Here is a 12,674-nt window from a genome sequence, read left to right as displayed (position 1 = left end):
TGTGTTTTTTAGTGTAGTTCAAAAAAACAACCGTACTTAACAGGAAATCCATAGTTGAGGGACAAAATCTCTCCCTCAATGTCAATGACTTAAAGCAAAGAGAATTACTGTTGAAGGAATTCAATCGATCTTGATTAATTTCAACTTCACCAATTAGTTGTAATGTAATTTTTTTTTTCCACTTGACATTTTTTATTAAAAATCATTCAGGTTGCTACACCTAACTAATTCGTTGGGACTGACTGTTGTATGAAGAGTGGTAGTAGTATGAGGGGTGACAGCAACATGCTTCAATCACACAAGTTACAAGTGCTCACATGTCACCTTTGTATCCATTCCTTTTTCCACGTGTCGTGTTGAATGAGAGATAGAAAAAACATTTTTCACAAAAAAAACTTTAAACAAAGATAACTTAAAAAGAAATATAAAATCAATAATTTTTAAAACATTTTTTTTACTTTTATTGTCTTTTTACCTTTTCACTTCCTTTACATTTTTAGTATTTTTGTCTCAAAAAGAGAACATTCAAAACATTATTCTAAAATTCCCCCTAAAAGAAATTATTCTAAAGTGTATACAAATATAATTTTCTTTTTTGCAAACAAGAAAAGGAAAATGCCATCTACACGAAATTGTAGCAGTTTTTGACTTTTTGTACCAAGAACATGTAACCGTGGAACTTGTTATCACAATTTCCAATGTATACACTTACTTACATTTTCCATATAGTATGACAAAATTACACTCTTAAATGATCTAGAGAAAGTCTTATATAGTCAATATCTCAAATAATATTTTTTTTTGTACACGTTCATGCAAAATGAACCAAATTAAAAGAGAATAAACTCAATAATAATAATTTTTTTTGAAAGAAAACTCAATAATAATAATTGATGTGACTAAATTATTTTTTATTTTACATTTTTCATTTTATATGATTATGCCTAAATCTTTTTGATTTGAGATTGTGATCATAATAGACTTTCTTCATTTTTCTTTTTTATGTTATTTTAGCTTTTTGATTTGTTTGCATATAAATTGTAATTTACAAATCTAACATTCACATGCAAACATAAATTTGAACACTAAGAGTAAATTATTATTGAAAAGTAAAAATTAAAATGAAAGGATATACTATTTAATGCTATAAATTCTATAAAATTAATAAATGTATTAAAAGTTTCTTAACAAAAAAATGTATTAAAAATAAAATAATGTAAAAATACAAACTTTCATGATGCGAACTAAATAATTGAGTTGAAATGGTTAATAAGTTTCAATTAATAAATAATCATCCAAATAAACCAAATTTGAATCTCGAGTCGGTCAATTTCACAATGTGAGTTATTAAAATATCTTCAAAAATATTTACATAATATGTTTTCTATAAAAAAATTTATAAAAGTCTATTTTTATACTTTAAGTTAGTACTTCATCTTTTTAATTATCAATAAATGAAAGGTATATGGAAATAAACGTGTGATCGCTTAAAATGAAAGTTGACTCAATTAATAAATAATTATTTACTAATCCACAAGATTGTGGATGCAACTTACGTTATCGATGCAAAAATTTCTTTGTTGAGTACACTATGAACATTTTTTAAGGGTCGTTTGATTTGCTAAAAAATAAATAATATTACTGAACAACTTCAATTATACGAAGTTTGATTTGTAAAATTGTTTTTGAGACATGAAAAATGTGAGGCAATGGACATGAAACAAAAGTGTGTGATCACTTCTTCTAAGTAGTGGTCCTCTTTTTTCTTTTTTCTTTGATAACATTAAGTAGTGGTCCTCTATCTTTCACAAAGATCAGTTTCTCACTATTGTTGTCTTCTCTTCACAGTTAGCTCACAAGAACAGAACTCATCCAACCAAAATGGTGATTTCTTCAACTGTCACACATCCAGATGAACAAAACGAGACCATAGCATGCACTTTTGCTTCTAGATACGTGCGTGAACAGGTTCCTAAGTAAGTGTTCCCTTTCTTCCTTAAAAAAACATCACACCTAGTTTTTTTTGTAATGAGGTTAAAATTCCTATGTTTATGTGTTATTATAGGTTCAAGATGCCAGAGAATTCTATACCAAAAGATGCAGCATATCAGATAATAAATGATGAGTTGATGTTAGATGGAAAACCAAGGCTTAACTTGGCTTCATTTGTTACTACTTGGATGGAACCTGAGTGTGATAAGCTTATCATGGATTCACTTAACAAGAATTATGTTGATATGGATGAATATCCTGTCACCACTGAGCTTCAGGTTTGTTTAACATGATGATATCTTTTGATCAAGATTTTAAATTGTGGTTGCGATCGCAGATAGGATCTTTGATATTGCGGATAATCGTAGTCAAATAAGACTAAGTACATGTTTGGTATCACAGTGAGTTTGTTAGAATTAATATGAGTCACCCTGATGTAGCTTTTGCAAAATCAGGGTGAGCCAGACTGATTCTGACAAAGCTACACTGATAACAAACATGCAATGATTTGATTATTTTGATGTCAGTGTTGAAGTTGCACAGACATAAAATACTAAAATTATAAGTTATCTTATGGTGTTGCAGCTGTTCGCATCTTTAGATTTAGAGAAATAAAGTTTCTCTCTCTAAATCTGACGATGATCTACTACTGCAACACCATATCGAAATTATAGATGAGCAAATTTTAAACTAAAAGGTCCTTAAACTCATCCATCAATTTAGTCCTTGAGTAGGGACCAAATTGATGGATGAGAGTATAGTTTAAAGATCAAGTTTCTCTCTTTAAATCTAAGGTCCTCTACGACTGCATCACAATACTGCAGCCGCAGAGACCCAATTTCAAACTATAATGGTGTAGCCCAAATTGTGGTTGCAGACTTTTTTGTTTGAAGTCTTGATTTTGAGTAATTGGGTGTCTTTAAATGATCATAAAGTTTTGATCTTTGAAACTTGTTTGGTAAAATTAGATAAACAAGTACACTTTTTGAAGTGTGTTTAGTCTTTTAAAATTATTATTGCACAGTAAAAGGGTTGCATGTCTTGATTATTCATTTTTTATTATGATAGATTGAGTTTGTTGTTTAAAAGTATTTCTTTTTTCCTTTACTCCTTAAAACTATCATTCTCTGCTCAAGTTGCCTTTTTGAAGAAAGGGAAAATATCATTTTTTTTAATGGCATTTCACCCTCAAAATTTGATACCTACAACAAATTATTAGATCTTTTGTGTTTGGTGGTTGGATGAAAATTTGGAGTAGATTATTGTGATTGAAAAATTCTGTGTCTGTTACAATTTAAATATCTTGGTAATGTATTGTATGTGATTATTTTATGATCAATTTCCATTGAAACTTGAAAGTACTGATAGAATGACTTGATTTCATTTGTTCAATTATGCAGAACCGGTGTGTGAATATAATAGCACATCTATTCAATGCTCCTATTGGTGAAAAGGAAACTGCAGTAGGTGTTGGAACTGTAGGGTCATCAGAGGCAATAATGCTAGCTGGTTTAGCTTTTAAAAGGAAGTGGCAGACAAAGAGAAAATCAGAAGGCAAACCATATGATAAGCCTAACATAGTTACCGGAGCTAATGTGCAGGTTGATCTTGAATTATGTTTATAATGTTATGAAGTTTGAAATAACTTTTAATGTGTTAACTGCATGATCACATCATGAGAAATAGGTAGAAGTGTATGTTTGGAAAAGTGCTGAGTTTGATATAACCATGACAGTATCATGATTTTGTTAAAGCTCTCAAATGTAGCCTTTGACAAAATCGTGCGGATCATTGTGATTCTGTCAATCTCACCGCCAAGCCAAACAGGCATTGGGAGGAATTTTTTCCACCCCCACCCAAGTCATTTCAGATGTACTAATCCAGAAAAAATAAGTTTTTGTGTTGTCTAGATGTGTACTTTAGGTCAAATGAAGAATTTTTGTGTCGTTCGGATGTGTGCTTCGAGAGTCATATGTAGTTTCTTAGAAATGTGAGGGGTGCATGATGTTGATCCCTATGTAGTTTTGCATATTGTTATGAAATGCAGTAGCAGGCCTGAACCAAAGGTAAGGCCAGACAAGCACTTGTTTTAGGCCTTCGGCTTATGAAGCATGGACACCGGACACGAAATGGACAATGACACATTGGCGCCGATAATAATTTGAAAAAATGACATAATTCAATGTAATCATATGTGTCGGTGTCGTGTCGGACACCGGACACGCCTTCGACCAAAAGTGACGGTGCTTCGTAGGCCTACTCCACTCATCCACTACACACACAGCCCACTAAATTTATTGCCTCATCTTACTTTTGTTCAACAAACATTGCACACATGAGGCCCTGTCTCAAAGCTTTGTTCACTCTCAGGGGTCATCTAGCTTTAGATTCACATTGCCTGGAACCAGCACAGTATTGCAGAATCAAAAATTCAAAATGATTAAAGCGATTGATGTGTCGTATTTTGGGGCCTTTTCCCTTAGGCCCCGCTTGGACTGGTTTATTTGAGTTTATCTACTGACATAGACACTTGTGAAACTGTTTGGGAGAGCTTATGAAAACAACTAGTGACATGTCCATAAGCTCGAAAACAACTTATGACATGTCCATAAGCTCTCCCTGACAGCTTATGAAAATTGCTTATAGCTTATATTAAAACAGTTTGACTTTATTTATTTATGTTACAAAAGAAACTTTTACATAAGCACTTATAAGTTAAGCGTTTTATGCTATACGTGTTTAATTAAGTTGTTTATCCAAACGGAGCCTTAAACCTCTCTATGTTTAATGTTGTTTATACAGGTTTGTTGGGAAAAATTTGCGAGGTACTTTGAGGTTGAGCTAAAGGAAGTGAAACTCACCGAGGATTACTATGTGATGGATCCATTGAAAGCTGTTGAAATGGTAGATGAGAACACCATCTGTGTTGCAGCCATTTTGGGTTCAACGCTGACTGGAGAGTTTGAGGATGTGAAGCTTCTCAACGAACTTCTCACTAAAAAGAATAAGGAGACAGGATGGGATACGCCGATTCATGTAGATGCTGCTAGTGGCGGATTTGTTGCTCCATTTCTCTACCCTGATCTTCTATGGGATTTCCGTTTGCCGTTGGTGAAAAGTATCAATGTTAGCGGTCACAAGTACGGTCTTGTTTACCCTGGTATTGGTTGGGTAGTTTGGAGGCATAAAGCTGACTTGCCGGATGATCTTGTTTTTCACATCAATTATCTTGGATCTGATCAGCCAACTTTCACATTGAATTTCTCCAAAGGTAATACATGTGATTGAGTGAATTAATTAAATTCTTAAGAATGTGGACTAGATACATTCATACATGTAATATGCATTCAGAACTCAACATGTTAGAATTTCCTAACAAGAATTATACTCATAAATCATTGTAATTAGTTTTTCTTCCCCTTAATGTTGGTTTGTATTTCTTCCGACAGGATCAAGTCAAATCATTGCTCAATACTACCAATTTATACGGCTTGGTTTCGAGGTAATTATATTATCATTTTGATGCTGAATCTCGAGTATTAGCATGATAAGTATGTACTTGATTTCTAGGCTAATGAAGATAAAGAAATTAATTCCGCATGAGAAGAGACGATATTTTTATATGTTTTCTTTTTCCGTTTTTAGTCATATGGAATTTACTTAATAATATCGGTAAATATTTCAATTTTGTGTCATACTTGTTTTCTTATGCATCCTGTTATTTTTCTTGATCTAAGGGCTACAAAAATGTGATGGAAAATTGCTTGGCAAACACAAGAATTCTGAAGGAAGGAATTGAGAAAACAGGAAGGTTTAAAATTGTCTCCAAGGACATAGGTGTGCCACTTGTTGCCTTCTCTCTGAAAGACAGCAGCAAACACACAGTGTTCGAGATAGCAGACCATTTGAGAAAATACGGGTGGATAGTTCCGGCCTACACAATGCCAGCGGACGCAAAACACATCGCTGTCCTCCGAGTGGTGATTAGGGAAGATTTCAGCTGCAGCTTGGCTGAGAGACTTGTTTCTGACATAGAAAAAGTTGTGAATCTCTTGGACACACTTCCAAGTTCTATCAATTCAAAAGATGCTCATGTTGCGGTTATCGCAAGTGAGACAAGCGAGGAAGTTAAGAAAGATATTACAGAGACTCACGGTGAGATTCTTAGGTATTGGAAGAAACTTGTGGATGGCAAGAGAGTTGGAGCATGCTAGGTTTCTCAAATCTTTGTATTTTCTTAAACCCTTGATTGTTGTGAGTTGCTTTATTTATGTGCATACATTTGATGTGTGTAAGGATTGTTCCATTGTTGCTTTATCTATGGAGAGATATAACCAAATGTCTATGCATCTATGAACCATATTTATATGAATGAATGAAATAATATTTGTTTCCTTTGCATACATTTATGATGAAATATACTATAACATCTTTCTTTTGCATACATATATTAACAAATCATATATATTTTAACAAAACCAATGAATTATATCTCTGTCTTAGTTGCATTTTTAGTCATTCTAAAAGGAGAGAATGCAAAGAGGACAGTCATCAATAGAAAAAATAATAAACTTTGCTAAATTATGGGCAATTACATCAGCAACTCGATTTACATGATTAAACAAAAACCGAACCTTATCCCATTAGCCAGGATCGGCTACATAGATCAAATTACGTCATGTAACCGGCCAACGCAACTAAAACAAAACCATCAGCATTGTATCTCTAATGACAATACCAACACCCCATATATTGTTTACTAGTCCAAAAAAATCACATCAACCTTATAGCCTAACCTAGTAGGGAGAGTGGAAAGATTCACTAGAGCACCTAATATCTGAGTGTTCAGACATCATGGTTTAATCATGTGCAATACACCAAGGTTTGTGGACAATTTAGTCACATCAATATCTTATTTCAAAACAAACCTTATCACAAACAAACCAAATGTCACATAAAGTAAAAGTGGTGATCTCTGGGGAAGAGTGAGAAATAACATGTGCAAGTCATGGGATAAAAGGAGTAGAAGAAACCAAATCTACTTCACCCACAAACAATCCTTGAAACATGATCAACATCATAAACTAATCCACACTGAGGACAAAAAAGATCTACCACCAAATTTTTCTTCAAACAGTAGTCTTACAATGTTTTAGCAGTAAATTTTGGTCTCTACAACTATTTATAGAGGACTAATAATGTCGGTGCAAACTCGTCCCAACATAGCGTTGCTCATTCGTCAAGAAGTGGGTCATCTTCTTCAATAAACCTAGCAATTATGTCATACAACTCGATTATGTTTTTTTCACTTTAGTTCCTATGACACATAATGTAGCTTGTCAACCTAAAACATTTGTCACCTCATCGATCGACAACAGTTTTTAACGTCAGAAACTAAAGTGATGACTAAAATACACAATCAAGAGACTATTTTATATTTAATGCTGAGTCAAAGATCATTGTAACAGCGAGGTGTAGAGTCGGTAACCAAAATGACTATTTACCCACGTGTGATCACTTATTCTTAAGGAGTGGTCCTCTTTTTTCTTTCATAAAATCAAGTAGTGGTCCTCTATCTTCACAAAGATCAGTTTCTCACTATTGTTGTGTTCTCTTCTGTTCTCTTTCTATTCTCTCACAGTTAGCTCACAAGAACAGAACTCATCCAACCAAAATGGTGATTTCTTCAACTGTCACACATCCAGATGGACAAAACGAGAACATAGCATGCACTTTCGCTTCTAGATACGTGCGTGAACAGGTTCCTAAGTAAGTGTCCTTTTTTCCTTAAAAAAACACTTCACACACACTTAGTTTTTTGTTGGTTATTGTAATGAAGTTAAAATTCATATGTTTACGTGTTGATATAGGTTCAAGATGCCAGAGAATTCTATACCAAAAGATGCAGCATATCAGATAATAAATGATGAGTTGATGTTAGATGGAAAACCAAGGCTTAACTTGGCTTCATTTGTTACTACTTGGATGGAACCTGAGTGTGATAAGCTTATCATGGATTCACTTAACAAGAACTATGTTGATATGGATGAGTATCCTGTCACTACTGAGCTTCAGGTCTGTTTAACATGATGATATCTTTTGATCAAGATTTTGAATTATGGTTGCGATCGCAGATAGGATCTTGATATTGCGGAGAATTGCAGTAAAATAAGACTAAGTGCATGTTTGGTATCACAGCGAGTTTGTTGGAATTATGATGAGTCACCCTGATGTAGCTTTTGCAAAATCAGGGTGAGCCACCCTGATGCAGGCCTTTTCTTTAAAAGTCTTGATCTTTGAAGCTTTGTTTGGTAAAACCAGATAAATAAGTACACTTATGGAAGTGTGTTTAGTCTTTTAAAATTATTATTGCACAGTAAAAGGGTTTCATGTCTTGATTATTCATTTTTTTATTCTAATAGATTGAGTTTCTTGTTTAAAAAATATTTCTTTTTTGCTTTAACCCTGAAACTATCATTCTCTGCTCAAGTTGCTTTTTTGAAGAAAGGGAAAATATCATTTTTTAATGGCATTTCACCCTCAAAATTTGATACTTACAACAACTTTTTTAGATCTTTTGTGTTTGGCGGTTGGATGAAAATTTGGAGTAGATTATTGTGATTGAAAATTTCTGTGTCTGTTACAATTGAAATATCTTGGTAATGTATTGTATGTCATCATTTTATGATCAATTTCCATTGAAACTTGAAAGTACTGATAGAATAACTTGATTTCATTTGTTCAATTATGCAGAACCGGTGTGTGAATATAATAGCACATCTATTCAATGCTCCTATTGGTGAAGAGGAAACTGCAGTAGGTGTTGGAACTGTAGGGTCATCAGAGGCAATAATGCTGGCTGGTTTAGCTTTTAAAAGGAAGTGGCAGACTAAGAGAAAATCAGAAGGCAAACCTTATGATAAGCCTAACATAGTTACTGGAGCTAATGTGCAGGTTGATCTTGAATCATGTTTATAATGTTACATGAAGTTTGAAACAACTTCTAATTTGTGTTGACTGCATGCTCACTTCGATAGGTATACGTAGTTCTGTATTTTCTTAGAGGCGTAGTTTCCCCACCCTCAACATGATTTTAGATGTACACATTCGGAAAAAATGCAATTTTGTGCTGTAAAGAAGTACATTTCTGGATAAAACATATTGTTCGTTCGGACAGAAACATGTGTGGTTAAGAAATGTGTTGGTGGATAAAATTCCTCTCTGGTATTATGTAATATAGTAGCAGGCCCGACTCAAAGGTAAGGTCAGACGAGCCCTTACTTTAGGCCTTCAGCCTAGTCCACTCATCCAGAATGTACATAGCCTGCTAAATTTATTGCCTCATCTTCATTTTGACATATAACAAATGTTGAAAATATGAGGCCTCTCATGCTTTGTTTCCTCTGAGGCGACACCTAGCTTTAGGCCTCACATTGCCTGCGGTCGGCCTTGTATGGTAGAATACAAAATTCAAAATGATTAAAGCGATTGACGTGTCATCTTTTGCGCCTTTCTGCTTTAGTTTAGAGTGTTTAAATTGACTAATTTGAGCATATCTACTGACATAACCACTTGTGAAACTGTTTGAGAGAACTTACGGAAACAACTTATGGCATATCCATAAGCTCTCTATGATAGCTCATGACTTGTAACTTATATTGGAAATAGTTTATTTTATCTTGTTATCTTGTTATAAAAATAGTTTATACATAAGCGCTTATGATAGCTCATGACTAGTAACTTATATTGGAAATAGTTTACTTTATTTTATCTTGTTATAAAAATAGTTTATACATAAGCGCTTATATGATAAGCACTTAATTAAGTGATTTATCCAAACAGAGACCTAGATGTTTGACGTTGTTTAAATATGCTACACAGGTTTGTTGGGAAAAATTTGCCAGGTACTTTGAGGTTGAGCTAAAGGAAGTGAAACTCACAGAGGATTACTATGTGATGGATCCATTGAAAGCTGTTGAAATGGTAGATGAGAACACCATCTGTGTTGCAGCCATTTTGGGTTCAACGTTGACCGGAGAGTTTGAGGATGTGAAGCTTCTCAACGAACTTCTTACTAAAAAGAATAAGGAGACAGGATGGGATACGCCGATTCATGTAGATGCTGCTAGTGGCGGATTTGTTGCTCCGTTTCTCTACCCTGATCTTCTATGGGATTTTCGTTTGCCGTTGGTGAAAAGTATCAATGTTAGCGGTCACAAGTACGGTCTTGTTTACCCTGGTATTGGTTGGGTTGTTTGGAGGCATAAAGCTGACTTGCCGGATGATCTTGTTTTTCACATCAATTATCTTGGATCTGATCAGCCAACTTTCACATTGAATTTCTCCAAAGGTAATATATTTAGTTGACAAATGCCTTTGAATTTTGTCATACATTGGTAATATGTGACTGAGAGAATCAATTCAATTCTTAAGTATATGGACTTGATATATTCTTACATGTAATATGCATTGAGAAATCAACATTTGAGAATCTCCTAAAAAGAAATATACTCATAAATCATTGTAATGTTTAGTTTTTTCCCCTTAATGTTGCTTTGTATTTCTTTTGACAGGATCAAGTCAAATCATTGCTCAATACTACCAATTTATACGGCTAGGCTTCGAGGTAATTATATTATCATTTTGATGCTGAATCTCAAGTATGTACTTGATTTCTCGACTAATGAAAATAAGGAATAATTCTGTTATACTTGTTTTTATAATAATATCGGTAAATATTTCAATTTTGTGTTATACTTGTTTTCTTATGCATCCTGTTATTTTTCTTGCTCTAAGGGCTACAAAAATGTGATGGAAAATTGCTTGGCGAACACAAGAATTCTGAAGGAAGGAATTGAGAAAACAGGAAGGTTTAAAATTGTCTCCAAGGACATAGGTGTGCCACTTGTAGCCTTCTCTCTGAAAGACAGCAGCAAACACACAGTGTTTGAGATAGCAGACCATTTGAGAAAATACGGGTGGATAGTTCCGGCCTACACAATGCCAGCAGACGCAAAACACATCGCTGTCCTCCGAGTGGTGATTAGGGAAGATTTCAGCTGCAGCTTGGCTGAAAGACTTGTTTCTGACATAGAAAAAGTTGTGAATCTCTTGGACACACTTCCAAGTTCTATCAATTCCAAAGATGCTCATGTTGCGGTTATCGCGAGTGAGACAAGTGAGGAAGTTAAGAAAGATATTACTGAGAGTCAAGCTGAGATTCTTAGGTACTGGAAGAAGCTTGTTGATGGCAAGAGAGTTGGAGCATGCTAGGCTTCTCAAATCTTAGTATTCTTTTAAACCCTTGATTGTTGTGAGTGGCTTTATCTATGTGCATATATTTGATGTGTGTAAGGATTGTTCCATTGTTGCTTTATCTATGGAGAGATATAACCAATGTCTATGCATCTATGAACCATATTTATATGAATGAATGAATGAAATAATACTTGTTTCCTTTGCATACATTTATGATGAAATATACTATAACTTCTTTAACAAATCATATATATTTAACAAAAGCAATGAATTATATCTGTCTTAGTTGCATTTTTAGTCATTCTAATTAAATAATGTCAAATTTTAGTTCTCTTTGACAACAAAAGAGAAAATGCAAAGAGGACTCTCATCAATAGAAGAAATAATAAACTTTGCTAAATTATGGGCAACTACATCAGCAACTCTTTTTACATGATTAAACAAAAACCGAACCTTATCTCATTAGCTAAGGTCGGCTACATGGATCAAATTACGTCATGTAGCCGCAACTAAAACAAAACCATATGCATTGTATCTCTAATGCCAATACCAACACCTCATATATTGTTGTCAAAATATCCACATCAGCCTTATAATAACACAACCTAGCTAATAGGGGGAATCCAAAGAGAGTGGAAAGTTTCAGTAGAGCACCTAATATCTGAATGTTCAGACATCATGGTTTAATCATGTGCAATACACCAAAGGTTTGTGGACAATTTAGTCACATCAATATCTTATCTCAAAACAAACCTTATCACAAACAAACCAAATGTCACGTAAAGTAAAAGTGGTGATCTATGGGGGAGAGTGAGAAATAACATGTGCAAGTCATGGGATAAAAGGAGTAGAAGAAACCAAATCTACTTCACCCACACACAATCCTTGAAACATGATCAACATCATAAACTAATCCACACTGAGGACAAAAAAGATCTACCACCAAATTTTTCTTCAAACAGTAGTCTTACAATGTTTTAGCTGTAAATTTTGGTCTCTGCAACTATTTATAGAGGACTAATAATGAAAGATGATATATTTATAGAGACAAAAAATTTATGTTAAAATAAACTTATATTCTGATAAATAAATTATTTTTCGTTTTTAGTACTTTATAGAATGTTACTCTTAAGTTATTCTAACGGCGATGACCAAATTTCTTAATAAAAAATATTAAAGACCATTATTTAATTTTTTATTTTATGAAGCTACAAAAAACGAAGAAAATGATATACAAAACTTATTTAACTCAAAAAAAACTTCGAGGTTTGCATAGGTTTAATAATTACTTTATCTTTATAATTATATTTTTAGTCAATTCATGTGTACCTTTAACATTTTTTAATGAATTTTTACAATGTGTATCCTTTATATTTTTTTAATAATTTTTTACAAAATCCATTCCATAAAAACTTGTAACAAAA

At 33.5% G+C, this 12,674-nt stretch overlaps 2 protein-coding genes across 2 annotated transcripts; both read left to right on the top strand.

The window, feature by feature from the left end:
* The first annotated feature begins 1,809 nt into the window (after positions 1-1,809).
* LOC146917421 (glutamate decarboxylase-like) lies at positions 1,810-6,395 on the top strand. The gene is made up of 6 exons (XM_085719250.1): positions 1,810-1,976; positions 2,066-2,270; positions 3,393-3,593; positions 4,795-5,263; positions 5,442-5,494; positions 5,730-6,395. The coding sequence occupies exons 1-6, from the start codon at positions 1,882-1,884 to the stop codon at positions 6,204-6,206; spliced, it is 1,500 nt and encodes a 499-aa protein (XP_085575376.1). The 5' UTR covers positions 1,810-1,881; the 3' UTR covers positions 6,207-6,395.
* A 1,179-nt stretch (positions 6,396-7,574) lies between these two features.
* Positions 7,575-11,457, top strand: LOC146917420 (glutamate decarboxylase-like). Its single transcript, XM_085719248.1, has 6 exons — positions 7,575-7,761; positions 7,863-8,067; positions 8,746-8,946; positions 9,874-10,342; positions 10,566-10,618; positions 10,789-11,457. The coding sequence occupies exons 1-6, from the start codon at positions 7,667-7,669 to the stop codon at positions 11,263-11,265; spliced, it is 1,500 nt and encodes a 499-aa protein (XP_085575374.1). The 5' UTR covers positions 7,575-7,666; the 3' UTR covers positions 11,266-11,457.
* Positions 11,458-12,674: the final 1,217 nt, after the last annotated feature.

This window comes from Medicago sativa, chromosome 6 (genome assembly GCF_051527215.1).
Source record: "Medicago sativa cultivar Bolivia chromosome 6, Bolivia_mono, whole genome shotgun sequence".
NCBI classification, from domain to species: domain Eukaryota; kingdom Viridiplantae; phylum Streptophyta; class Magnoliopsida; order Fabales; family Fabaceae; genus Medicago; species Medicago sativa.
The sequence above is the reverse complement of the archived record's forward strand: the minus strand, read 5'-3'. Positions and strand labels throughout refer to the sequence as shown.

Bases quoted from the DNA above. Each gene is read 5' to 3' on its own strand.
- LOC146917421 (XM_085719250.1), top strand. From the start codon at position 1,882: ATGGTGATTTCTTCAACTGTCACACATCCAGATGAACAAAACGAGACC. The intron at 2,271-3,392 runs GTTTGTTTAACA...TCAATTATGCAG, and splicing joins CTGTCACCACTGAGCTTCAG to AACCGGTGTGTGAATATAAT. The intron at 3,594-4,794 runs GTTGATCTTGAA...TTGTTTATACAG, and splicing joins TTACCGGAGCTAATGTGCAG to GTTTGTTGGGAAAAATTTGC.
- LOC146917420 (XM_085719248.1), top strand. From the start codon at position 7,667: ATGGTGATTTCTTCAACTGTCACACATCCAGATGGACAAAACGAGAAC. The intron at 8,068-8,745 runs GTCTGTTTAACA...TCAATTATGCAG, and splicing joins CTGTCACTACTGAGCTTCAG to AACCGGTGTGTGAATATAAT. The intron at 10,343-10,565 runs GTAATATATTTA...TTCTTTTGACAG, and splicing joins CACATTGAATTTCTCCAAAG to GATCAAGTCAAATCATTGCT.